This window comes from Trichomycterus rosablanca, chromosome 15, assembly GCF_030014385.1.
Source record: "Trichomycterus rosablanca isolate fTriRos1 chromosome 15, fTriRos1.hap1, whole genome shotgun sequence".
Lineage (NCBI taxonomy): Eukaryota > Metazoa > Chordata > Actinopteri > Siluriformes > Trichomycteridae > Trichomycterus > Trichomycterus rosablanca.
In genome coordinates this window covers 10585041-10612102 of record NC_086002.1, presented here as the reverse complement: position 1 = coordinate 10612102, position 27062 = coordinate 10585041, and the positions used below count along the sequence as shown (strand labels likewise).

The 27062-nt window shown below is 41.7% G+C and overlaps 1 protein-coding gene across 1 annotated transcript in view; it reads left to right on the top strand.

Annotated features, from left to right (window-relative positions):
• Positions 1-25538, top strand: part of dhrsx (dehydrogenase/reductase (SDR family) X-linked) — a 48625-nt gene extending 23087 nt beyond the window's left edge. Inside the window, exons 4-7 of the mRNA XM_063010541.1 lie at positions 10453-10554; positions 15263-15470; positions 18941-19148; positions 24683-25538. Of these exons, the coding sequence (XP_062866611.1) occupies positions 10453-10554; positions 15263-15470; positions 18941-19148; positions 24683-24865 (701 nt within the window). The 3' untranslated portion in view covers positions 24866-25538. The remainder of the gene's footprint in view (positions 1-10452; positions 10555-15262; positions 15471-18940; positions 19149-24682) is intronic.
• Positions 25539-27062: the final 1524 nt, after the last annotated feature.

Here is a 27062-nt window from a genome sequence, read left to right as displayed (position 1 = left end):
ATAGATACTGACCACTGCAAACCAGGAACACATCACAAGAGCTGCAGTTTTAGAGATGCTCTGACCCAGTCGTCTAGCCATCACAATTTCGCCATCGCTCAAATCCTCACGCTTGCCAATTTTTCCTGCTTCTAACACATCAATTCTGAGGATAAAATTTTCACGTGTTGCTTAATATATCCCACCCACTAACAGGTGCCGTGATGAAGAGATAATCTGTTATTCACTTCACCTGTCAGTGGTCATAATGTTATGCCTAGTCGGTGTATTTATTAAATCTAAATCTGATTTGTTTGTGGGTTTTTTTGTGACAAAACTTTAGTAAAGTTTAGTAAAAGACACCTAGGACAGATGGACAGTCTTTTAGTATGGTATGTTGGAAAAACTTGAACTGATGAATCTTATGTAACCAATAATTATCTGTCATGTCATGAATGCAACCAAAGTGTGTAAAACATGACGTCAAAATTCTAATAAAATAATAAAAAATAACAACAACAACAAAACAAGCAGAAAAATTACTTCTTTGTTTCTCCTAATGTCCCAGCTTTTTTTGGAATTGGACATAGCGATACTACAGTAAGTGATAGATTAACTGATTGGTCCAGCACACACAAAGTGGGTTCAGGTTTGTATCCCAGACTGTGGTTTTTTTTTTAGGTAGCTTGTTCTCGGTTTATTATGTGATTACAAAAAAATCATCTTTCAGCCTCTTTAGTACCAGTCTGTACCTATAGCCAAGCGAAGACGCAGTGGGTACAATTCACTGAGCGAAAGGCAGGAAACACCCCAGACAGGTTGCCAGTCCATCACAGGGCACATATACATGTTGGGTCTGTCCGAAAACCTAGTGAGCTCTCTACAAACATAAAAACATTTTACGTCATCCTACACACGCTCCCAAGAAGAAGGCTGTCTAAATTCTTAGACGCAAGGCACACAGTAACACCCTGAACAGGGCGCCAGTCCATCGCAGGGCAGACACACATACACACACACATACACACCCATACATTCATCTATAGGGTAATTCAGTGTCTGCATGTTTTTGGACTGTGGGAGGAAACCGGAGCTCCCAGAGGAAACCCACACAGGCACGGGGAGAACATGCAAACTCCACACAGAAAGGACCCGGACCCCCCCACCTGGGGATCAAACCCAGGGCCTTCTTGCTGTGAGGCCACTCTGTGCAATCAATACAAATTTTATATCGATTGGCATCAGTTGGTGTTCTCGGTCTTATTTTCAGTCTAGGTATTCGTCTGTATGGGAATTTGTGCTGTGTTCGTTAACATGTATGTAATTATCTACAATACTCATTATCCCTTAGAAAAGAAAAGCACCCAGGGTTGTACATTCCGGGGCGGGTTTTGCCTGTAGAAAAGCATGTGATTATGCACTGTGGCTAGCACGCTAATAAATGGAGCGTAACCCCACGTAACAGCGTAGGACGGAGTTCGTGACAGTCCGATTATAAGCAAACTATTAGGTTGCCTGTTCATGTAAACCACAGCCTGTGCAGATTGCACAGCTGCATTCTGGACGGGGGTGGATAAACTCGCTGAATCATTTACCCACCCTATCCTAAACTCAGAGTTCCAGGGTGGATATCAGTTGCTAATTTCTGAGTTCTCATGAACTCTTTTGATTCTGTTCTGCTCTTGCTGTATCGCTGTATCCGCTCGCTAAAACTAAAGTCCTCCTGATAGGAGTTTCGAGATTCTCACCACCGGAGCGAGGCACGACTGAGAAATGAATAAGATAAGAAAAGCTTAGAGATAGAGGATGAGAGTCTATGAGCTGCATGGAAAAGAACAAATTAGTGTGTAGGTGGTGGGAGTAGATATAGTGTGTGTGTGTGTGTGTGTAAAGGATTATACATAAGTACATAAGCATGTGAGCGATGAGAAAATGAGAAAAGCACTTCAGATTTGCTGTAAGACCGAGTGTTTAAGTCACAACGTTGTACAATTGTATGAAATAGGTTAGTGGAAGGGTGGCACGGTAGCTAGGTGGGTAGCACTGTCGCCTTACAGCAAGAAGGCCCTGGGTTCAATTACTAGGTCTGTGTCTGGTCTGTGTGGATTTCCTCCAGGAGCTCCAGTTTCATCCCATAGTCCCGCCCTACCTGTGTGTGTGTGTGTGTGTGTTTGCCCTGTGATGGACTAGTGGACCTGTCCAGGGTGTTTCCTACCTTTCACTCAGTGAATTGCACCCAACACGACCCTGACCAGAATAAAGCAGTGGTTAAACAGACAATGAACAAATGAATGAAGGGCAGAGACTGGACTAGTGATCAGACAGTTGTTGAAGCCCCATCAGCACCAAGTTGCTATTGTTGGACCCCTGAGCAAGGTGCTTAACCTTTAACTGCTTGCACTGTTTTTGTTAAAAACATACATGTGTTGATTGGTCCTGGGGCAGATGGACAGTCTTTTAGTATAGTATGTTGGTGGATGGATGGATGGATACTTTATTAATCCTAAAGGGAATTAAGGCTTCAGTAGCTAGTTACATACATCAAAAGTAATAGTACACACTATAAAGACTCACAGCATACCAACAAGTACCTGCATAATAACAACACACTACAACAACAGGGCCGGTGGGTACATATGGAGATGTAGGATAAAAGGAAAAAAGGTAAACAAAAAAAAAGGTAAAAATGGTGCCCAGGTGGTGCAGTGGGATATTCTAGGGATGTAACGATGCACCACAAGACAGTTAAAAATCGATTTACACGTATAACGATTAAAAAAAAATCGTTTATGTATAATGAATCGATATTCACTTTAAACAGCAGAGGGCACTGGCGCTATTCGCCTCGCCTGGTTGACGTCACTACAAGATTGCCAGGTTCGGAATTTTCCAGCCAATTTATTTATGTGAGGACACTTTCTTTATCTTTGTTATTCATTTATTTATTTAATGTCGGATTTATTTCATTTTTCAAAAAAAGGGAAATGTGCAGCATTGTTTTGCATAGTTAGTACCTACCTCAAAAATAAAAGGCCATTCATTATTTAGATAAATAAAAGATAAGTACAAATACAGTATTTTATTATATTTTTTAAGAGAAGCAATAAAAGGAAACTTTGTCATAATTTTTCTTCAATTTCATTTTGTTTAAAAAATCGGGAAAAATCATATCGCATCGCATTGTGGGTTGAGTGTATCGTTACATCCCTAGGATATTCCTTTAGCACACCAGCACTGAGATTCTGAACACCGCGGTATGAATCTCAGCCCTGCTACCAGGCACAATTGGCAGTAGACAAAAATGGTCTGCTTGGTGGGAAAAGACCGGACTAAAAGGGTGAAGAACAAAAGAAAGGAAAAATAAAGTAATATGTATGTATTTTCTAATCAGAAGTTTAGGTTAAGGTAGGCCTGCCATCTGAAAACACTTGGTGTAGGGCAGAATTACACCCAGGTCAAGGCAACACACACACACACACACACACACATTCACTGTCTCACTTGGACATAGAGCTCAGAGCAGCCAGTTTACCTTTTGCATATTTTGGGAGGTGAAATTTTATGGGAGCATACAAAGAAAACCTTTGCAGACACTGGGAGAACATGCAAAAAAGCTGTTCAACCATGCCTTCCTATATAACTGTGTTAAATGTGTTTTATACGCAGCTGCACAGAATGGAATGGAATAAAATAGAATACAGCTCTAAGTATCCTGTTTTTACTAGGTAAAATAATTGAATATGTTGGAGACGTGCGTGAGTGTTTGCATGATGAAGGGTTGCCAGATTTGAAGTCGACCTCTCCCACCAAAGAGGGCAATTAGAGTAATTTGGTGGCTAATTACAGTGATTGCGTGACTATAATTAGTTTAATTATGCGGTCGAGTAGTCTGCGCAGGAAACGTGGGTGCTGCACCCGAAGCTCGTTGTTGAAGTCCTAATCGTTAGACTTGTTATTAGGCAACGAATTTAACTATTCAAACATATGTAAGTCCTAATATTAAAACACGGTTATTTTATAGGATCATCATTTGCGTGACAATATGTAATAATGTCATAATGATATTGCTGATCACAGGCCCGTATTATAGGATTATTATAGGATAACTGAAAACAGGTTAATAGATTCAATCTGGAATGAAGTGTGCTTCCAACTTTGTGTTAACAGTTTAAAGAAGGCCCAGTATGGTCATATCTAATTCCCCAGGAAAGCTAGCTGTGTGAAGCCACCGGCTACTTCTTTACACCAGCCAGCAGCAGATTTTGTATTCATCCATCATATAGACAGTCGTAGCCTAGTGGGTAGAGCTTTGAACTATCAATCAAAAGGTTGAGAGTTTGAATCCCTGCTCTGCCATGCAGCCACTGTTGAGCCCATGAGCATGGCCCTTAACCATGCACTCTGACCCCAGCTTCCAAATGAGCTGTGATACACGGAAAAAGAATTTCATTGTATTGTATATATGACAAACAAAAGGCATTCTACTCTATCACTGGTGCCTGGTGGCACAGCTGAGATTAGAAACCAAACCCTGCTGCACCACACAAATGCTTTAAATGCAAAGCGTAGTCAGTTTAGTTAGTCCCTTGCTTTTCTAATCTGATTTGAGTTTGTTGGTTCTAGACAGTGTCGCTTTCTTTAGCGCTTGGCTTGAGCGGTGCAGTAAAACGTCATCAAAGTGCGAATATGAGACGAATCTGCATTTGTGTTGAATAATCGTCAAATCCACTCCAAAAGCTCCACATGTATCTGTGTTCAGCTGTATTTTCCTTACTGTTTTACTTTTAAACTTGTGTTATAGCTCATGGTGCCGAGAGATTGTAAAACACTTATTATTAGAGATGTACCTATTGAGGTTTTTGGCACCGATTCCGATCTCCGATCGGGGGGGGGGGGGCGGGGGGGGGGGGTGTAAATAAAATAAATAAACTTAAAAAGAGCCTCACAGTGAAGATAAACCGGAGCGCGCGCGTGTGTGTGCCTTTAGAAGATACGCTTTGTTCACAGTATCGCGTATCGCTATAAGTGATTCATTGATTCACGAGTCGATTCATTTTTCGCGAAGCGTAAGTTTCTCTTCTCAGTTATCTCTCCGTGTTTACTGTTATTAATTAAATGTCATGGTTTTAAATAAACACCAGCTACTACAGAACATTCTGTGTGACTCTTACATTAAAAAGCTTAACTAAAAAGCTTAATTAAACTGCTATTACCACAGATCTGTAACCGATCGTCACATTCGTTCCGTCTAAGGAGCTAAAAGTTCAGCAGATGATCCTGAACTAACGAATTTGGTAATGAATAAACTTTTGCCTCGGATTGACTCTGTAACGTTTTCTGTTCTCATCTACATCACAAGTAAGAACTGCTTACGATTTACCAAAGTGAACCAGGAGTTTATATAACGTGCTGATAGAATCGACTCAGATGTGACCGGGTTGAATTATCTTTTTAAAGTAAATATTACAATCAGCAAAATTACATCGTATGTATGATGCACAACGTTAATGATGTTATTTTAGGTCATGAAGAGCTTTCACCGTGGTTTCTGTACGATGGTTGATGAATGGTGATGTGATGGTTGGCGCTTCGTAGCTCAAAGTCTGGATCAATCCACTGAGCTGTTAACTTAACATGGTCTTTATATATCACACGATCGGATCGGCTACTTTTAGGAAATATCGGCCGATCGCCGATAGCATATTTTGATTATAAATCGGCCGATACCGATTCATAGCCGATCGATCGTCCCATCTCTATTTATTATAAAAAAAATGTGACACAGGAATACTAAACTTCTCTTAATTATTACTGCTCATAAATTCTCTCCACTAATGAAATTCCTCTCTCGTTGTTTTAGTACAATAGGTCACGTTAAGCTTTGTTCGAACTGCCTGAGTCGCTTTTACCACGTCATATGAAACAGTTTGTCTCAATAGAGGCGCTTTGAAAGGGTCAGTGGCAAACTGGGTCAAAGTTCAATCAGGTGGATTTTAAGTGGCGCGGTCAGCGCAAAAATTGGTAATCCAACGCCACACTCCATAAGAAACAACAGCACAGCCAGCGCAAAAGCTGTGAATGTGCACTTATTAATAAAATCTCAAGTTGAATGACGAGCTTTTCGGAATTCAGCCTCTAGACCCATTGTGTCAGCATAAATATGACATATACATGCTAGGTTGTTTGGTATTTGTAGGACTGTTGCCACTTCATGAAAAAAAAAAAACCTGTCCACTCTTTTCTTAAAAATGCATTTTTAGGCGCTTAGGTGGGGCAGCGATAAAACACGCTAGCACACCAGAACTGACATTTCGAACTCGTCAATTTGAATCTCAGCTCTGCCATCCGGCAGGCTGGGCGCCTACATGAACAAGGATTGGCTGTTGTTCTAGGGGGGTGCCAGACTGAACCTTATAACTGGTGCAATTATGACCTCTGCTGGCTGGTTGATTGGCGCACGCATAGAAACGAGGGATAATGTGATCAGGGTGTGGCTCTCAGTACACAAAGCTGATCCGCATATTAACTCGCCTCGTGCAGGTGAAAATATGCAGTTGGATACTGCTTGCCTCTCCTCAACCAGGGTGGAGATCAACATCAGTAGAGAGGAAGCGTAATGCAGTCGGGTAATTGGATACGACTAGATTGCGAGAAAAATTTAATTGAAAATTGTATCCGGTCATTTCCAGTTCCCCTGTCACTTGCACCTCCTCCGTGCTGGCCAGGGAGAGCTGCAGACTAGCACCGACTGCTCTGTCACGTGTGCATTTGCCGCCAGCGTTTTCACACCAGCCGGCTGTGAATTCTCGCAGAGAGCTGTACCACATACAGGGAGTCACGCTACGCCCCACGTCTTCCTTAATTACTCGAGCCGGCGCCTGAACCAGACAGCTGCGCTGAGAAAAAACCCTATCCGACCCTCCCTCAAAGAGTATCTGTAAGGTGTACGCTATGAGAATTGCTTCCTTCGTCAGCCAGCATGCCCCTTAGCATCTGTGAGTAATGGCATATGTTTCTAAAATATCAGGACTGTAGCTGTTAAAGCTTTGTGAATTATTTCGGCAGACAGAGAGGAGGCAATTCACGTCAAGCCCTCAGAATTAAACGCTAAGGAAGATGGTGGAGGTGGAGGTTAATCAGTGATTGGCGAGCAGCGCGGTTAATTCATGTAATCTATGAATTACGGTCACGTCTGACAGGGGGGTGACGAAGATGGAGGTGAGCGTTAGGCGCGCAGGCTTTCAAGGTCATTTTGCTACGCTGCGAAATGTGTTTTTCTTACCTTGAAGGTAGAAACGGTGGAAAGAAAAAGAAAAGGATTTCAACAGTTTTGCATCAGTGCTGAGATTTTAGTTATGACCTGTTATTTTTATTTTCTGTGCCATAAGGGCTACTTTGGTCTCCTAAATTCATATAGTTAGATTTTTTAATTTAGGTTTTAATTCCCCAGAATCCATCTATCTAAAGTTATTGGAAGCTTCTATGATTTTTTTACCACCTTGTCTTTTATTGAGAGGAGTTGTTTTGCTGAATCTGATTGAACTGATAATAAGAAGAACCTTTATTGTTGGTATAGTTGCATACAATCGAATTTAGTGCGACACTCTCCAGGAGATAAAAGAAGTATTAAAAGTATCATTGTGTATCATTACAAAGGCTGTAAAAAGATGGAACACCAAAATGCAACTATCATAAAATCAGTCGTTTAAGATCTAATCCAGGCCAAGACATTTTCAGTACTTTACACTGTCAGTGTTTAGTTTTCCCAGTGTTAAACCAGGGGTGGCACTGTGGATCAGCCATAACATTAAAACCACCTCCTTGTTTCGACACTCACTGTCCATTTTATCAGCTCCACTTCCCATATAGAAGCACTTTGTAGTTCTACAATTACTGGCTGTAGTCCATCTGTTTCTCTGCATGCTTTGTTAGCCTGCTTTCACCCTGTTCTTCAATGGTCAGGACTCTCCCTGGACCACTACAGAGTAGGTATTATTTGGGTGGTGGATCATTCTCAGCACTGCAGTGACACTGACATGGTGGTGGTGTGTTAGTGTGTGTTGTGCTGGTATGAGTGGATCAGACACAGCAGCGCTGATGGAGTCTCACACCTCACTGTCACTGCTGGACTGAGAATAGTCCACCAACCAAAAATATCCAGCCAACAGCACCCCGTAGGCAGCGTCCTGTGACCACTGATGAAGATCTAGAAGAGCTCAAACAGCAGCAATCGATGAGCGATCTACAAGGTGAACCAACTAGGTAGGAGTGTCTAATAGAGTGGACAGTGAGTGGACACGGTATTTAAAAACTCTATCAGCATTGCTGTGTCTGATCCACTCATACCAGCACAACACACACTAACACACCACCACCATGTCAGTGTAACTGCAGTGCTGAGAATGATTCACCACCTAAATAATGCCTGCTCTGTGGTGGTCCTGACTTTTGAAGAACAGGGTGAAAGCAGGCTAAAACAGTATGTAGAGAAACAGATGGACTACAGTCAGTAATTGTAGAACTATAAAGTGCTCCTATATGGTAAGTGGAACTGTTAAAATAGACAGCGAAACAAGGAGGTGGTTCTAATTTTATGGCTGACCAGTGTATCTTGTCTTGGGTTTGATTCCCAGGTGGAGCGTTCATTGGAGACGGTAGCATTGAGCGTTTAATGGCTGTGGTAGAAACACATGAACTTATATACACTAAAAGGGGTGATTACATACTTTTGGTCATATATGTATGTGAAAATTAGGGTTCATCAAGTTGAACAACAAGCTGTCATGATGTTCCGTAATTACAGAATTTAATTAATTCTATTTCTTCAGCTCACTTTTATACCAGCTGTTTATTGCCACTTTATTACCAGTTTAACCAACAACAGCTGCTTGACCATTAAAGGTCATTTCCTAAAGCTCAGAATGTTGTGTCTAACATTAGTGGCTAACATTAAAGGCAGGTTGGAACTGGTTAAATTATATTCAGGATCCTGCTTCAATTATAGTCAGTGGTGCTTATAGTATACCTAATGTTTTAGCAATTGGTGTTGTTAAATAACCAAACCTCTACATTAGAATGGGTGTCCACATACTTCTGGTCATGTTATGTATCTCCCTATATCTTAAGGGGTATTCTAACATTTGGAATTAAGTCAACTGAGGCATTTGTAGCCTTAGATAATTGATGCATGTCCAACCGCATAATTGTATAATGACTTTTAGCACGTCATTAGCTCAAAGGTTACTCCTGCCTGATGGGAAAAACCGTCGTGACTAATTAGAGTTGACGTGGGGACGAGTTAAATAAACACAAGCTTTATTCTTCCTGGACGCACACACACGGGAGTCATTAGATTACATAAATTGGCGGATAGGAATCTTCTAATAGATTCCTTTAGCCTGATCAGCGTGAAGAATCTATTTGACGTGTCCATTGCAAGAGGACGATAAAAAGACCAATTATCTGTTTCAATTTTCATGAGATGGCACTGTATCAAGTAGGTTTGTTAAATAAGCATCTTAATCAGGATGTATAAATGTATGTAAGCTTAAGCTGCTGAATTATTAAATGAGCAGTGTACCTTATATAATTGACTTAGCCTTACTGGACATAAAGCTAAGCCTTACTGTACTTTGCCCTTTCACTTCCTAGAGAAAGTGTATTGGGAAAATTCCTTTATTAAGTATAAATCAAATTTCTAGAACAGTTGGGTCATTTTGTAAAATGCAATAAAAACAAGAAACTGATTTTACTGACCAGCTTTACTGTCTTTTGTAAATAAAACAAATGATTAGTGCGTGTGCTTGACTGGCCTGCCTGCAGTCCAGATCTGTCTGCAGTTGAAAATGTATGGTTCACCTTGAAAAGCAGAGCAGACGATGATGACCACGGACTGTTTAGCAGCTGAATTCTCGTATCAAGCAAGAATGGGCAAGAATTCCACTTGAAAAGCTGCAACAGTTAGTATTTTTAGTTCCCAGACAATTTAAACAGTGGCAAACATGCTTCAAACATGTCCCATCATGGGAGCAAACTGGAACACCCGCCTGACCAGGACACCAACCACCTGTAAAGATGGCTTAGCTGATTTGACTACAAAATTGAATCAGTGGAGACACTTATGACCATTAATAATGAACAATTTTAACGATAAGCATTAAGCGAGTGGATTTGACGTTTTTCCTCACAAATGCAGATTCGTCTCATATTTGCACTTTGATGACGTTTTATCGTTTTACTGCTCAAGCCAAGCGCTGAGAAAAGCGGCAGTTTGCGCCGAGCCTGCGGTAAGCGAAGCGCAATGTGAATGTGTCCCGAGAGTGGACGTGTGTCTGAAGGAGTGATTAATTAACTATCGGTTAATTAACCCTCTTTTGTACTCTCTGAGCATGTATAACAAAGGACACTATTGATTTATGGCTGATGCTTGGATGTAATCCATTAATAATGATCACAATGTACTTTTGTTTGCAGTGGAGTTCATGTACCTGGACCTGGCCTCCTTGGAGTCTGTGCGGCAGTTCGTGCAAGGATTTAAAGCCAGGGCTCTCCCTCTACACATCCTCGTTAATAACGGTATGTATTCCCAATAGATTATTTACCGGTTTACACAGAATGGAACTAGAAATTAAGTTTGTTGTTTTGTTCGAATCTCAGCTCTGCTACCAGTGGGCCGGGCGTCTATACGGACAATGATTGGTTTGTCCTAGGGTGGGAATGCCGGAGGGGATTCCTCATAACTGTTGCACAGCTGGATATTCCACTAGCACACCAACTCCCTGAGTTCGTAACTCAGCTCTTGTACCGGTTGGCTGGGTGCCCCCTTGCAGGCATAATTGGAAAAACCTTCAGCAGATTAAATTGAATATTACGTCTGCCGGGTGGGAAAAGACCGGACCGAAAAGTGGGTGGGGTGTTCAAGGCTGTGCAAGAACCCTAGTTAGTAGCCCCAGATGCCTGTACAGAAAGTGGAGGAGCCTAGAGTTGAGGGTGTGGCTCTCCACGTGCAAATTCTGGCCTCTATTCTGGCAAAATTACCCTCCTTGGCCATGACCGGAGTCTCCAGCAGCGGAAGACAAATTGACTACACTAAGATTGATAGAAAAGAGAAAATGCATAAATAGATTAGCAAAAATAAATAAATAACTGCTGTAGTTATGACCTCTGCTGGCTGGTCAATGACGCCTGCACAGTGAGATGGGGCATAATGGGGATTAGTGCTTGACACTACGTGCACGATACATCTCTGTATTCCTTGTGCAGGTGAAAAGAAGCGGTCAGCTACTGTGTACTTGTCTTGTCACGCCCCCCAATTAGCGTTTCACTTTTTCTTTTCGGCCCGACTCCTATCTAAATACAAAACTTTTTTGTCTGGGTGCCTGTGGAGTCATTTCACAGTCAGAAACGCACCGGCGGTTTTAAAATCAGCATCTATTACAGTTAGGAACTGGCTTGGTAGAAATCCAGCACTCCTGTGGTTTTCAAAAGAGTCTGATCCATGTCCTCAGGGCCTTAGGGGTCGTTTGTTTGAAACTGGACGGCTTCTATTTAGCAGCCCTCCCCAGGGAACGTCTCCAGACGACAGGGACAGTCACAATCCGTCCCGTCTCAAACAGGAGAGAATTAATAATTCACACCCCCCCTACACACACACTTTCTCTCTCTCTCTCTCTCTCTCTCTCGTTCACTATTTCTCTGCCTCTCTCGCTCATCCTCCATCTCTGCGGCAGACGTCCCTTCGTGCTGATAACTGCTGAAGGACAAACGCATCTGTGCTGCCCCATTGAGGGCCAAATGATGCAGAAAGGTCAGCGATTGACCTCTGGGAGCCTCAGGGAGTGCCACAGAGGCTGGACAATCAGGCAAGACCAGTCAGGAGATGCAGATTGACTTTCAGAAGTGCTACAACACTTGCTTTTTTTTATGTCAAGTCAAGTTTATTTATATAGCGCTTTTTACAACAGACATTGTCTCAAAGCAACTTTACAGAATCCAGAACCAACAGATACAAAAACAACAACCCCTGTTGAGCAAGCCGAGGGTGACCGTGGCAAGGAAAAACTCCCTTAAAATTACAGGAAGAAACCTTGAGAGGAACCAGACTCAGCAGGGACCCATCTTCTTTGGGTGGCCTGGAGAATAATTTGAATAAATAGGATTTACACAAATCATACACACACAAATTAAAATGAACTAAAAGTTATAACTAGTGAAAATAATTGGAGTTATTATTCAGTCCAGTCTGTGATAAAGTCTGTAGTGAGTTCTTGACATTCTTGGTGCAATCATGCCAGGTTTCTGTCACATCTGGCAGGAGCAGCATTGTTGGCACGACTTCATTCCTTAACCTCGGGTGGGTAAACAGGTTTCCCTCAAAACGACCTCAAGGTTAAACAACAGAAAATGTAGTTAAAAATGTAAAATGTGAATTGAGTAAGATGTCAGTTTTACAGAGAGTAGCTTTAGACTCCGGCACCCGTAATTATTACAGCATAACTAAAATGGAGAGCGAGCAGGTAACAAGGTCATGAAGGCTTTCGCAGAACATCAGCGCCCACCTCCCCACCGTCAAGAGAGGCAGAACGACAGCAACCCAACATCCCTGATCACCACAAGTTTCTATGACCAAGAACCCCCAAGCTCTGCGCCTTATTGTCTATATTCGGGGTGGACAGCTCCGGAAACTGGACGCAACAGAAGCCAACATGCAGCGCCAGCAAATCTGACAAAACATGCGAGCACCAGACTGCCCAGACCCCAGATCTCCAGAACCGGAGCCACACACCCCTAGTCTGAAAATAAATGAGTAAATAAATATGTTTTTAGTCTAGACTTAAACATTGAGACTGTGTCCGAATCCCGAACAGAGGCAGGGAGATTATTCCAGAATTGTGGAGCTCTGTAAGAAAATTCTCTTCCACTAGCCGTGATCTTTTTATGCACGTGTATCGTCACATCTGATCCGGTGCTTTTGAGTAATTAAAAAAGCGTAATTTATTTTAAATGCTGCTAAGAGTGCACTCCTGTAATCCTGATTACATGCACTCTGGGGAGGCCGGCAGTAATTCTCCTAAGAGCATAATTATAATGAAACATATGTCAGAAAGTGGTGGCTTATTCCTCCAAGAGAATAGGTTATACACACAGACAATGGGGCACTCGATCTTTGGCAGGGTTTAATCCCTGTCATCTCTTTGTTTAGATAGAGTAGGACCTTTGACGAAGTGCTTTACAATAAAGGTTTAGGTCAAGGTGAACCTGATCTGCAGTGATGTCAATATCTTCTCATCACTCCATTTAAAAGACATGACCGTAAACGAACGGCTGACCTCCAGAGACCGATGAGTGCCTGTGTCTGAACGTTTCCTGTGTTGTGTTCGGTGTGGACACACCAGCAATTGGCACCAGTGCACATTTTAAAAATCGACTAGTCTGTACGTGGTTTGACTAAATGCTTGACTGTGAATTGCGTAGTTCCAAAGATTATTCAGCTATTCACTGGACAGCTAGTGGCTAGATAATGTACTTTTGTTCTTGTTGCTAATACCCCTGTTGGAATTTTATTATTGTCGCTAACCCCCCTGTTAAAATTATTAATGTCACTTTTACCACCTCTGCTCTGGCCAATGAGGACTCTGAGAGAGGGTCTTCAGCTTTTCAGCAATCGTCAGTCTGGTGGTTCCTTTCAAGGTTTTTTTTCTTCTTGCCAGTGTCCCCTTGGCTTGGTTAACAGGGATTTTTGGTCTGTTGGTCCTGAATGATATAAAGCTGTTTTAAGACAGTGTCTATTGTAAAAAGGGCTATTCAAATAAATTTGACTTGACTTGGGCTACGACTGGGCAAGGGGGCAAAGAAACTGGAAATGACTATATTGGAGGAAAAAATACTCAACGTTTGGTACATTGGGGAAATATGAACTTTTTAAATATGAATCACCTCTTTGATTTGGCTTGTAAACCACTCAGATACTCAGGTTTAGCAGGTGGCAGTTCTACATAAGGGTGATTAGCACAGTTGTAATCACCAGTTAGGCAAAATAGGTTATCATTTACTATGAGTATTTGTCACGTGACCTCTCCAATGCAACCCTGAATTAAATAAAGCCGTGGTAAAACAGACAAATGAGTGAATCATCAAAATCTGCTCTATATAAATATACATACACCGACTAGGCATAACATTATGACCACTGACCGGTGAAGTGAATAACACTGATTATCTTTTCATCACGGCACCTGTTAGTGGGTGGGATATATTAGGCAGCAAGTGAAAATTTTATCCTCAGGGTTGATGTGTTCGAGCCAGGCGTATGTACTTGAGCAAGTTTGACAAGGGTACATTTGTGATGGCTAGGTGACTGGATCAGAGCATCTCCAAAACTGCAGCTCTTGTGGGGTGTTCCTGGTCTGCAGTGGTCAGTATCTATCAAAAGTGGTCCAAGGAGGGAACAGTGGTAAACCAGCGACAGGGTCATGGGCGGCCAAGGCTCATTGATGCGTGTGGGGAGCGAAGGCTGGCCCGTGTGGTCCGATCCAACAGACGAGCTACTGTAACTCAAATTGCTGAAGAAGTTAATGCTGGTTCTGATAGAAAGGTGTCAGACTCCATTCATGCCTCGACGGGTCAGGGCTGTTTTGGCAGCAAAAGGGGGACCAACACAGTATTAGGAAGGTGGTCATAATGTTATGCTTTATTGGTGTATAAATAAACATATGTGGCTTTTATATGTGGCTTTTATATGTGGCTTTTCTTTGGGCAGATTGAAATTTGCTACACTATATGAACAGCCAAGTCTCACTGATAAATGGTTTAATGCCACGAAAGTGCCAATGTGCCTCTTTAGGTTTACATAAGTCGGCCGTATTTAGGCTCTTTTTCAGTTGCCCTCTCTGCCATCATTCAATATTCTGACAAACATCATTCCATTTTTCAATATTTTTTAATTAATTAATATTCTGACAAACATTTAAACATTGTCTGTTTAGTCAAGATCCTGCTTCTCTCCAAACCGCTTACAACCTCCACTATAATTGGGTTTGCCACATCACTTGGGTTCAGGCTCGATTCTTCATATTGATGCTTTAACAGCTCACACGCTTCACTGCTTATTACAGCTCCAGGGCCTATTATGGTAAATCCTCTCGCGACAAATGAAATGCAAATTGGCTGTGTGTAAAACGCTCTATAAAAAGGAACAAAAAGGTGCAGAGCTATTTACTCATTAAGCTTTTCATCATTTAGAACTTATCGAGTTACTATAAAAAGCCTTTCTTCTTGCTTCTAGCGGGTGTCATGCTGGTTCCAGAGAGGAGGACGGTGGATGGGTTCGAGCTGCACTTTGGATTAAATTATTTAGGCCACTTCCTATTGACCAATCTGCTGCTGGACCTTCTGAGAGAGTCGGGCCGTAGCGGGAAATGCTCCCGCATCGTTACGGTTTCCTCAGCCACTCATTATGGAGGAAGACTTAACCTGAACGACCTGCAGAGCAGGTGAGTCAAGCTTTGATTCGAAAACAGACTAAATTTTGTATTTGTATGTTTGTGTAATCCTAAATCATCATTAGGGTTATATAAGTATGTGGTGTCATGGAAAAATAAGGTCATATGATAAAAGAAAACAAAGATTACAGTTGACTGGATTGGAGAATTTGTTTTTTACAGCAGTGAACTGAAGAAGAACAAAGAGCAGAACTATGGGCCTCTCTTTTTACTGCTCTAGTCATGTACCAGTTTCATCACTTTCTTTAAAGTTTGGGTGTCGGACTTTGGAACCTCTGTTTTGTGATGACTGTTTTTCCTTATTTGCTTACAACATTCTGCAACAGCTTAACAACAGACATGTTGCTTTTCTCTGTACTTTCCACAAGGATGTAATGCACAAGCAGCATAATTGTAATATTCATGTTATATTAAGCATAAAAACTAATATTTTCATAACAGTGGACATCCCTTTTATTTATAGAGTTGAGGTGTTTCAGCCACACCCATTGCTAACAAGTGTGAGAGAGGGCTGCTTTTTGCTCCAGCGTGACTGCTGAGGTCTATAAAAGGTCCATAAGGTCTATAAAAAACCTTTTCATTTTAAATGTCAGTTGTGGCGCAGGACTTCACGTCCAACATCAGTACTTGACTTCACAAATGCTATTTTGATCAAATGGGCACAAATTTCTACAAACACACTCCAAATTCTTAAGAAAAGCCTTTCCAGAAGAGTGTGGGCGGAACGTAATGAACTGCAAAATGCTAAGCTGCTAAGTTCCTTCACCCTTTGTTGCAGCAGCAACGAGAAACCCTGCTGACCATTCCTCAGCTGTCAGACACCCCGACAGGTCGATGGAGAAAATTTTTAAGGCAGTATACGAGTAAAGCTAAACATGCTGACCTCTTTTTGGTCAACTAGGTCAATATACCTAATATCCCTGTGCACTTTGGAAACCTCTGCGACTTACAAGACACCCTTGCTGACTGAGCAGAACAGCAGACCAGCACACGCCTCTTGTATGTAGTATGTGTGAAGCCACTGACCCCATGAGCCTCAGCATTTAAGGAGGACCATGCTACTCTCTCTCTGTATTCTACTGAAGGTCCAACCCAAGACTCAAGCCTGCTAGCACACCAGAGCTGACATCTCAAAGTAGTGAGTTTGAATCTCAGCTCTGCTACCGGCAGGCTGGGTGCCTACACGGACAATGATTGGCGCATTTGTTGGGTTACTTTACCGGAAATGATTCTTCATAACTGATGCAATCAAGACCTCTGCTGGCTGATCTGCTGGCCTGCACAGAGACGGGGGATAATAGAGATCAGTGCGTGACTCTCCATACGCGATACTTAGCACCATATGAACTCGTGCAGGTGAAAAGAAGCGGTCAGCTACTGCACACGTGTCGGAGGGGGTGTGTGTTAGTCTCGGCTCTCCTCTGACAGGAGTGCAGGTTAGCAATAGTAGAGAGGACGTAAAAAGCAATCAGGCTATTGGATACGACTATATTGAGAGGGCAATTGGCGAAAAAGGACTGGGTTTTAGACCTGACCAGTCGAGTGTCCACATTGATGTCATTTCTAGGATAAAATTTTATCCTAGCATTCATGTCTTCTTTAAATAAGAAGTGCTGTCTTTGTCATTGCTTAGTGGACATAAAAGCAGCCCAGCATTGTCTCTTATCGTCTCATATCTAAGGCTGAAAAGCATCACTGTGGTGAAAGATGTAAGATAGTCTGATTATTAAATTTCACAAAAGGTACTGTCATGATGACACAAATTCAATAGGTGTCATTAAACGTAGACCCACACCGGCATTGAGAGGTTGTTTTCTGAGCTGCCACTACATTTAAGCCCTATGTGCTTATTGATTGACTTAGCGTGTGCAGACCTCCCCCGAGAAGTGGCGTCGCACACCCGAATAAACGCAGCTGAGTGAAAAAATTAATTACGATGAACACTGCAGCTCATGTACCGACTTAATGACCAGTCACGCTCTGTGTGAAGTATGTGAGCAGTAGGTGTAATATCATACAAATGGATTGTTGAGTTTGGGTTTTCTGAGGCAGGCAGAGAGAGAAAGGTTGGAGAAAATGAGGTACAAAATTAGTTTAAGGACAAAACGATGAAGTGGCTGTCTGGACATACCTAGTTATAGACATTTTAACGCTGATACCATTTAAAAGATGTAAGATTTTACATTAAATTTCCCAAATAGGAAACATTATAATAGGCCGCTCAGGTGGCGCAGCGATAAAAACATACGCTGGAACCAGAGCTGAGATCTCGAATACGTCGTATCGAGCCTCAGCTCTGCCTGCCGGCTGGGCTGAACAGCCACATGAACAACGATTGGCCTGTTATTCAGATAGGGGTGGGATTAAGCCGGATAGGGTCTCGCTCATAACTAATGCAATTACGACCTCTGCTGGCTGATTGATGGCGCCTGTACAGAGACGGGAAAAGAGTGCTGTCAGGGTGTGTCTCTCCGTACACAGTGCTGATCCGCACTGCACTCGTCAAAGTGTAGGTGACAAAATGCATGCGGCTGCTACCCACTTGTCGGAGGGGGCGTGGGACAGCTTCGTTCTCCTCAGTCAGAGCGAGGATCGGCATTGGTGGAGAGGAAGATACCTGCATAATACCTGCATATGCACTATGACAGGCACGTTTTTTTTTTTTTTTTTTTTTTTTACTCTCCTGGCCTTCAGGTTACTTTCAATCTTGGTTGTTATGTTTGTGCTTTTTATAGTGTGTACCTTCGTTGATGTATGATGATACTAGGACTTCAATTTTCTTTGGGATCAATAAATTATCTATCTATCTATCTATCTATCTATCTATCTATCTATCTATCTATCTATCTATCTATCTATTAAAGGTCACAGGCATTCAGTATTGCTTTTCAGCTGAATCTTTTAATAATACTATAGACTGTAGATGGTGAAATTACTAGATTCTGCACTCGTGCACCCAGAAACATTGAGCAAACTTTTATTTATGATATTTAGTTTTTTTAATGTAGTACACATAGGCTATTTATTATTACTAACCAGTTCATTTTGGTCAGGGTCACAATGGGTCAGGCAGAAATACATCCTAGACAGAAAGAGTGTCTTTAGCATGCAACACATGTTTGAATTTTTTGCGAGAAAGAAAAACTCCCATGCAGACATACTGTAGGAAGAGCGTACCAATATCCTATACATACAGTAAACACAGGTGAGGAACAAACCCAGTTTCCCAGGGTCCATGTTGCCGTGAAGCTCCCATGCAACCAGCTACTGTGCCTCCCTACACATAACCGGCACTAGGTGCTACTAGTTTGACTTAAGTACTGTTAGATCCTGTTGATAAGCTGAACAGGTAGCAAAAACCGGGTGGCCAGTACAAAACTTTTCCACTTCTTAGTGCCAGATGTTGTCCAGTAAAAACAACAACCCATGTTTTAGTTAGAACATATGTCTCTGTTTTTCAGGTCATGTTACTGTTCTCATGGTGCATATTCTCAGAGTAAACTGGCACTGGTGCTCTTCACCTACCGCCTGCAGAAACAGCTGTGGGCTCGAGGAGATCCAGTAACTGCTAACGCCGTGGACCCAGGCATGGTGGATACAGACCTCTACCAGAACCTGTGCAGTCCTGCCCAAATGGCAAAGAAACCTGTGGCTAGACTACTCTTCAGGGTGAGATTGTTATTCGTTTAAATATTTAGTGGTGTAGTGTGTTCGGTAGTTGTGCGTTCATTGGTAGTTGAAAACACTTGGTGCAAAGCAGGAATATAACCTGGGCAGGGCATCACAGACCCATTTTCTCACTTGTTTGAACCTAGAGGGGCAGCAGCTAATAATACACATAATGCCTAAAACTAAAATACACTGATCAGCCATAACATTAAAACCACCACCTCCTTGTTTCTACATACATTGTACATTTTATCAGCTCCACTTACCATATAGAAGCACTTTGTAGTTCTACAATTACTGACTGTAGTCCGGTTTTCTACATACTTTTTTAGCCCCCTTCATGCTGTTCTTCAATGGTCAGGACCCCCACAGGACCACTACAGAGTAGGTATTATTTGGGTAGTGGCACAGTGTGTTGTGCTGGTATGAGTGGATAAGACACAGCAATGCTGATGGAGTTTTTAAACACCTCACTGTCACTGCTGGACTGAGAATAATCCACCAAGCAAAAATATCCAGCCAACAGCTCCCTGTGGGCAGCGTCCTGTGACCACTGATAAAAGTCTAGAAGATGACCAACTCAAACAGCAGCAATAGATGAGCGATCGTCTCTGACTTTACATCTACAGGGTGGACCAACTAGGGAGAAGTGTCTTATAGAGTGGACAGTGAGTGGACACGGTATTTTAAAAACTCCAGCAGCACTGCTGTGTTTGATTCACTCATTACCAGCACAACACACACTAACACACCACCACTATGTCAGTGTCACTGCTGTGCTGGGAATCATCCACCACCTAAATAATACCTGCTCTGTAGTGGTCCTGGGAGAGTCCTGACCATTGAAGAACAGGGTGAAAGCAGGCTATAAAAGTATGTAGAGAAACAGATGGACTACAGTCAGTAATTGTAGAACTACAAAGTGCTTCTCTATGGTAAGTGGAGCTGATAAAATGGACAGTGAGTGTAGAAACAAGGAGGTGGTTTTAATGTTATGGCTGATCAGTGTACATGGGCCACTGATTTTTGGATAAATGATGATATAAGGATAATACTACTTGTGATGTGAATGTTCCACATCTAGGCCCTATGTATCAAACCCTCTCGCTGCATTAGGTTGTAATATGATAATGAATCTCTACTGGCAGGAGCACGACATGCTTGTTTGCTTGATCTTGTTTTCCCTTTTATTGTGACTTTTGTTTTCCGAGGCTGTCAACGAGGCCAGCTGGTCCCTCGGAATTAATCTACCAATCTCACACTTCCTAACCGCAGTATGTGTCGGGGTGAAGGATAATTCAATTTATTTTATCTCGGCACATCAAAAGCCGAGATAAAAATGGATTTGTATCTGTTTGTGTGTGTGTTGGTAATCATAGGTGCCTCCTTCAACTTGAGTGATTTAATAATTTACGTTTTGTGTAGTTCTGATAAGGCAGACGTTACATTTTTAAATAATCTTGAATATTACAAAGCCTAAGGCAGATTGTTCCTGGGTTTAAGTGGGTAACATTGAGGCGATTATGCCAACATGAAAGGACTATTCACAATGGCTAGTCAGCTGGCAATCTCTTTAGTGTCCTTTAGACAAGAGGTCACGCTTATCTTTCTCATTTAAATTTTATAGCAAGGAATGTCCTGCTCTTGTCAAGATACTAATGTTGATATTGCTTTTATTGTGATGGTAATTTTCTTTTTTTCTGACTCATAGGAAATATAGGAGCTTTATACTTTGATTATACGTATAAATATTAGGGATGTAAAGTAACACTTTTCAGATTTTTTAAACAAAATGAAATTGAAGACAAATCATGACACAGTTTCCTTTTATTATTTCTTCTTAAAAAAATTAAATAAAATACTGTATTTGTGCTTATCTTTTATTTATCTAAATAATGAATGCCCTTTTATTTCTGAGGTAAGTTCAAACTATGCAAAACAAGGCTGCACATTTCCCTTTTTGTGTAAGAAAAATTAACATTATCCATCCAACATTATATAAATAAATAAATAATAAAAATCCTCACATAAATAAATTTGGCTGGAAAATTCTGAACCTGGCAACCCTGTAGTGACGTCAACCAGGCGAGGTGAATAGCGCCAGTGTCCTCTGCTGTTTAAATATCGATTCATTATACATGTAAAACGATTTGAATCGTTACACATGTGAATCGATTTTTAACTGTCTTCTGGTGCATCGTTACATCCCTAATTAATATGCAAAGCTCCATGTGCTGAATTACAGTATATGACCAAAAGTTTGTTGACAGCCCTCTAATTAAAAAAATGGCTTGGGTGTTTTAACTACATCCATTGCTAATTGTTGTGTAATACAACTATACGACAATGAGCCAAAACATTAGCACCACACAGCTCAGTCCCATTGAGTTATGAGCTACATCTGTCCTACACCCATCTCTTGGTGTCATCTGTTCCGCATGATCTTAAAGAAAAGCCGGGTTTGTAGAACCAGCCGACCTTCTCGCATCGCTCCACTGCTGATTCCCATTGTTGAAAGTAGACTGTCACTAGCGGACAGGAGTTACCCATGGCACTTTGACTAGTTCGCGACTATGCAGCCCCATATATATAGCAGATTGATCCATTGTGTGCATCTCCAGCATTAAAATTATGTACAATTTTGTCCTCTAACATCAGTCTTGTCCAACGTACAACCTCACTGCGATTCTTGGCTTGTCCCTTCTTGGACTTATTTTGGTGTGTCCCTTATTGTTTCTGAGATGTCATGCATGCCTGATCATATCTGCTACATTCAACACGTTCATAATGAGTAATTACCAATTACCACATTTGATATCCTCTGACTGTGACATGCACAACTGTTAGGAAATAAGCATTTAATGTGTTTGCTCATTAGTGTAAGTGTATTTATGTATATATGTTGTTTATGCCGTTAACACAATTGGCATGGTGGTGGCCTCACAGCAAGAAGGTCCGGGTCCTTTCTGTGCAGTTTGCATGTTCTCCCCGGAGTTTGCATGTGGGTTTCCTTCGGGAGCTCCGGTTTCCTTCCACAGTCCAAAAATATGCAGTCACGTTAATTGGAGACACTCAATTACCCTATAGGTGAATGTGTGTGTGTACATGTGTGTCTGCCCTGTGATGGACTGACGCCCCGTCCAGGGTGTTACTGTGTGCCTTGCGCCCATTGAAAAGCTGGGATATAATTCCCAGTAAATAATTCCTTTTGCATTCTACCATTAAAATTCCAGTAAGCTTGGACAAAGGCTCACATTCTCACATACACCTGTTATGTCCAACTATTTAAACTCTCTCCTTCATACAATAAACTGGAAGCTTACTCCGACTGTGTGTAATGAGTTCTTACTGTTACTGAGGTTTTGCTGGGCTTTTTCTCTCAGACTCAGCAAATGACACTGGAGTAGAAGATCTGAACACCAAGATTTCTTTAAGATCTCTTTTTTTTCTTTATGCATTTTCTCCCCTTTTCCTCCCTTTTTTAGCGCGTCCAATACCCTGATTGTGTCATGCTTCCTCTCCACCAGTGCCGATTGAGGAGAATGAAGCCAACCCACCGACATGTGGGCAGCAGCCGTATGCATTTTTGTCACCTACACTATGACGAGTGCAATGCGGATCAGCACTGTGTACGGGGAGACACACCCTGACAGCACTCTTTTCCTGTCTCTGTGCAGGCGGCATCAATCAGCCAGCAGAGGTCATAATTGCATTAGTTATAAGAGAGTCCTTATCCGGCTTTTAATATCCCACCCCATCTGAACAACAGGCCAATCGTTGTTCATGTGGCTGCTCAGCCCAGCTGGCAGGCAGAACTGTTCTTTATGATCTCTTGATGTTATAACACTGGTCCTGCTAGGTCAATTCATTTTATATTAGTTTAACTCCTTTACGATGGACTAAACTGAGCTTAGTTATGTTCAGCACCTTTTAAAGGTCTTGTAACCTTCTTTTTATTAGTGCTGCTCTGTCATTAGATATTTGGTTTAAAGGCTTATTTAGCAGCTTTAAATTGTATGGTATTAAATGGTTAAATTACTAATCAGATTATGTATAATTTATTAGAATACACTTTATAACATGGCATTGAGTTTGCAGGCTTTGGTAAATTAAATATTTCTATTTGTTTGTTGTTTTCTCCCCTGAATGCACAAGCCAAACCGCACTGAAATATATGCAGCCTCAAAACTCACTGAACAGCATGGTCATGAATAATGAAAGCATGGTAGATCATTTCACGACTGAGTGGACAAAGAAATTACGTATGTGCATCAGGAAATTGTTTTTGAAAGGTATCAAAAAAGGCAGAGGGGGGTCTAACAGATTGTGTTGATGTTAAAACAATACACCCACAGAGATGCACCATTTATTTAGATGAGTAAATTTTTGATTTTTTATATTTATTGATTTTTTAGAAACTCTATTTTGTTTGTGGGTACAGAATTGATGAATCTGGTTTAGAGAAACTATTTCTGGCTTTGTATGGAGGCTGGGCAGCTTTTTATGACAGATAGGGTAAGAGAGACAGACAGAGAGAACAAGAAATGAATAAACCTATATAATTTTCTCTGTAGAAGCCACACTGCTGGGGGTTTGAATCCCACAAATACAGATACAGATATCCTATCTAGCTATCTTACTAACACTGTTAGCTAAATTAGCAATTATTGTTTATACATTTACATTTTTAGCATTTTGCTGACTCCTTTCACCCAAAGCGACTTACATTACAGTTACAGTATACAGTCTGAACAATTGAGGGTGAAGGCCCTTGCTCAAGGGCCCAACAGCAGCAACCTGGTAGTACTTACTAGTCCAGTACCTTAACCACTAGGCTATAAGCTGATTGAGGAGAACGAAGCTAACCCCCTCCGACACGTGGGCAGCATGCCGTATGCATCTTATCACCTACACTTTGATGAGTGCAGTGCAGCTCAGTGTTGTGTATGGAGAGACACACCCTGAGAGCACTCTTTTCACATCTCTGTGCAGGTGCCATCAGTCTGCCAGCAGAGGTCGTAATTGCACCAGTCCTGAGAGAGAGACTTCATCCGGCTTAGTCCCGCCCATCTGAACAACAGGCCAATCGTTGTTCATGTGGCCGCTCAGCCTTAGTCGGCAGGCAGAGCTGAGATTCGATACGATGTATTCGAGATCCCAGCTCTGGTTCCAGCGTGTGTTTTTACCGATGTGCCACCTGAGCGGCCCCTGGTGTAATTTTATTTGAATTATTTAATTATGTTTCAGGGCGGCACGGTGGCTAAGTGGGTAGCGCTGTCACCTCACAGCAAAAAGGTCCTGGGTCCTTTCTGTGCGGAGTTTGCATGTTCTCCCCGTGTCTCCGTGGGTTAGGTTAATTGGAGACACTGAATTGCCCTATAGCTGGTTTAAGCTGGTCACTGAATTTTAAAAAATTTAATAAAAATGTTAATAAACAGCAGTTGCAGAAATCATGACTGCCATGAATATGCTATGCCAGTTTCTAAATTCATCTGTAAATAAGGTCTAATTTCTCTCTTGCTCTTTCTGAACAGACCCCGACTGAAGGAGCGTCCACCGCCATTTACACAGTGGCCGCCTGTGAGCTGGAGGGACTAGGTGGTCTCTACCTGTACAACGGCCAAAATAGGGAATCCTCAACCTGCTCCTATGAGCGGCATCTGCAGGACGATTTGTGGACCAAAAGCTGTGATTTGGTGGGTCTTCAAAAAGCCTGAGGAACCAGAGGAACCTGAGGAACCATCAGCCTCATGAGCCATCAGTTGACGCTTATGATGGAAGAGCACATTTTAGTTTATTTAAGACATATAAGAGTGTTTCTGCTGCTTCTGCACAGCTCTGCAATCACTGGAGTCACGACTTAATTCTTTTGTGCAAATAGTAGTAGTAGTATTTCTGGAGAACTTCAAATCTGTCTTCTCCCTAATCAAATTGTTGATTCAGGCTTCTGCACTATACGCTAATCTTATTTCAACAGCACTAACGACAGTACCGCAAATGCAATACCAAGTTCTACTGATTTGCCAATCCAGGGCTGTGTTCACTTTCGAATCCTCACCATGTAGAAGAAAGACAATCAGCACACCGGTGGATCAAAGTCTGGAAACGTGCAGCCTCAAAACGTCCGAGCTGGACTTCTTTGTGATTTGATTGTCAGTTTTTATAAATGTTATAAATAATTTCTTGTGCTGTCTTTCGTGGCTGTCCATGTGTGGTCCTGTTGAATCTTACGCTAATCACAGGGATGCGACGCACTGTGGGAATAGCCTGGTTGTTTGTCTGATCTTTTCATTTTCATCTTTTCACTGTGGCACCGAAATTCTGTGTACGAAGCTCGATAGCGTTCCCCACGCAGGTACTCACCCGGGTTACCGGCTGTTTTTTTTTTTTTCCTACATCTATCTTGACTGTGATGTGTGACTGTGATTTGTAATTCTAGTCTAAAAGCTGTTGTATTTTGTCTTTCAATCCTGTTGTTATCACAGACTTGAGTGAGATGAATTATTGGTATGTGAGTATGTCTGTGGATTTTATAAATCTTTTGAAATCTTATATAGTTGAAGTATTTGAGGGCACAAATTGAATGGAAGATCATTCAAATATTAATGCGAGAAAAAAACATGGTTAAGATTAATAACCAACATCATAGTAGGTCAAGACAAGAATATTCAACCCATTTTAATTTATATCTGAATAAAAAAGATCGGGTGTTTAACTAAGTATTAGGCATAACATTATGATCACCTTCCTAATATTGTGTTGGTCCCCCTTTTGCTGCCAAAACAGCCCTGCAACTATGATGCACCGTGTATTCTGACACCTTTCTATCAGAACCAGCATTAACGTCTTCAGCAATTTGAGCTACAGTAGCTCGTCTGTTGGATCGCACCACACGAACCAGCCTTTGCTCCCCACGTGCATCAACGAGCCTTGGTCGCCCATGACCCTGTCGCCGGTCTACCACTGTTTCTTCCTTGGACCACTTTTGATAGATACTGACCACTGCAGACCGGGAACACCCCACAAGAGCTGCAGTTTTGGAGATGCTCTGACCCAGTCATCTAGCCATCACAGTTTGGCCCTTGTCAAACTCGCTTAAATCCTTACGCTTGTGCATTTTTCCTGCTTCTAACACATCAACTTTGAGGATAAAATGTTCACTTGCTGCCTAATATATCCCACCCACTAACAGGTGCCGTGATGAAGAGATAGATAATCAGTGTTATTCACTTCACCTGTCAGTGGTCATAATGTTATGCCTGGTCGGTGTATGTTCACACTACCAGGCGACAAATTGCTAAAAGTAAACAGTCTAAAACCCAAGTAAGATCTAAAACAGCAGTATTTATGCAGACCGGAACACAGCTACAGAAGCTATAGAAGAAACACTCAGACAGAGACCAGAACTGTACTATTATTCTATTGGATCTGCCGTAGCCGATCATTGGGATGTGTGGCTGAACGCATGGCATACAAAATTTGCATAATATTAAAAAATCACTCTGGACACACAGTTTTTTTGTGTCACTTGCTGCTGATGCTTTCATCATTTAGATAAAAAATGAATAGTCGCCTGTGAAATTGTAGCTAGCTAGTGTGAACATAGGGTAATATTTGAATCGAGCATAAAATACAGGGGCATAATAATGATGATATTAAGGATTTATGTCAAATTACCAGAGGTGGGTAGAGTTAAAGAGTTAAATTATATCTACACTGATTAGCCATGACATTAAAAATACCTCCTTGTTTCTACACTCAATGTCCATTTTATCAGCTCCACTTACCATATAGAAGCACTTTGTAGTTCTACAATAACAAACTGTAGTCCATCTGTTTCTCTGCATGCTTTTTTAACCTGCTTTCACCCTGTTCTTCAATGACCAGGACCACTACAGAGCAGGTATTATTTGG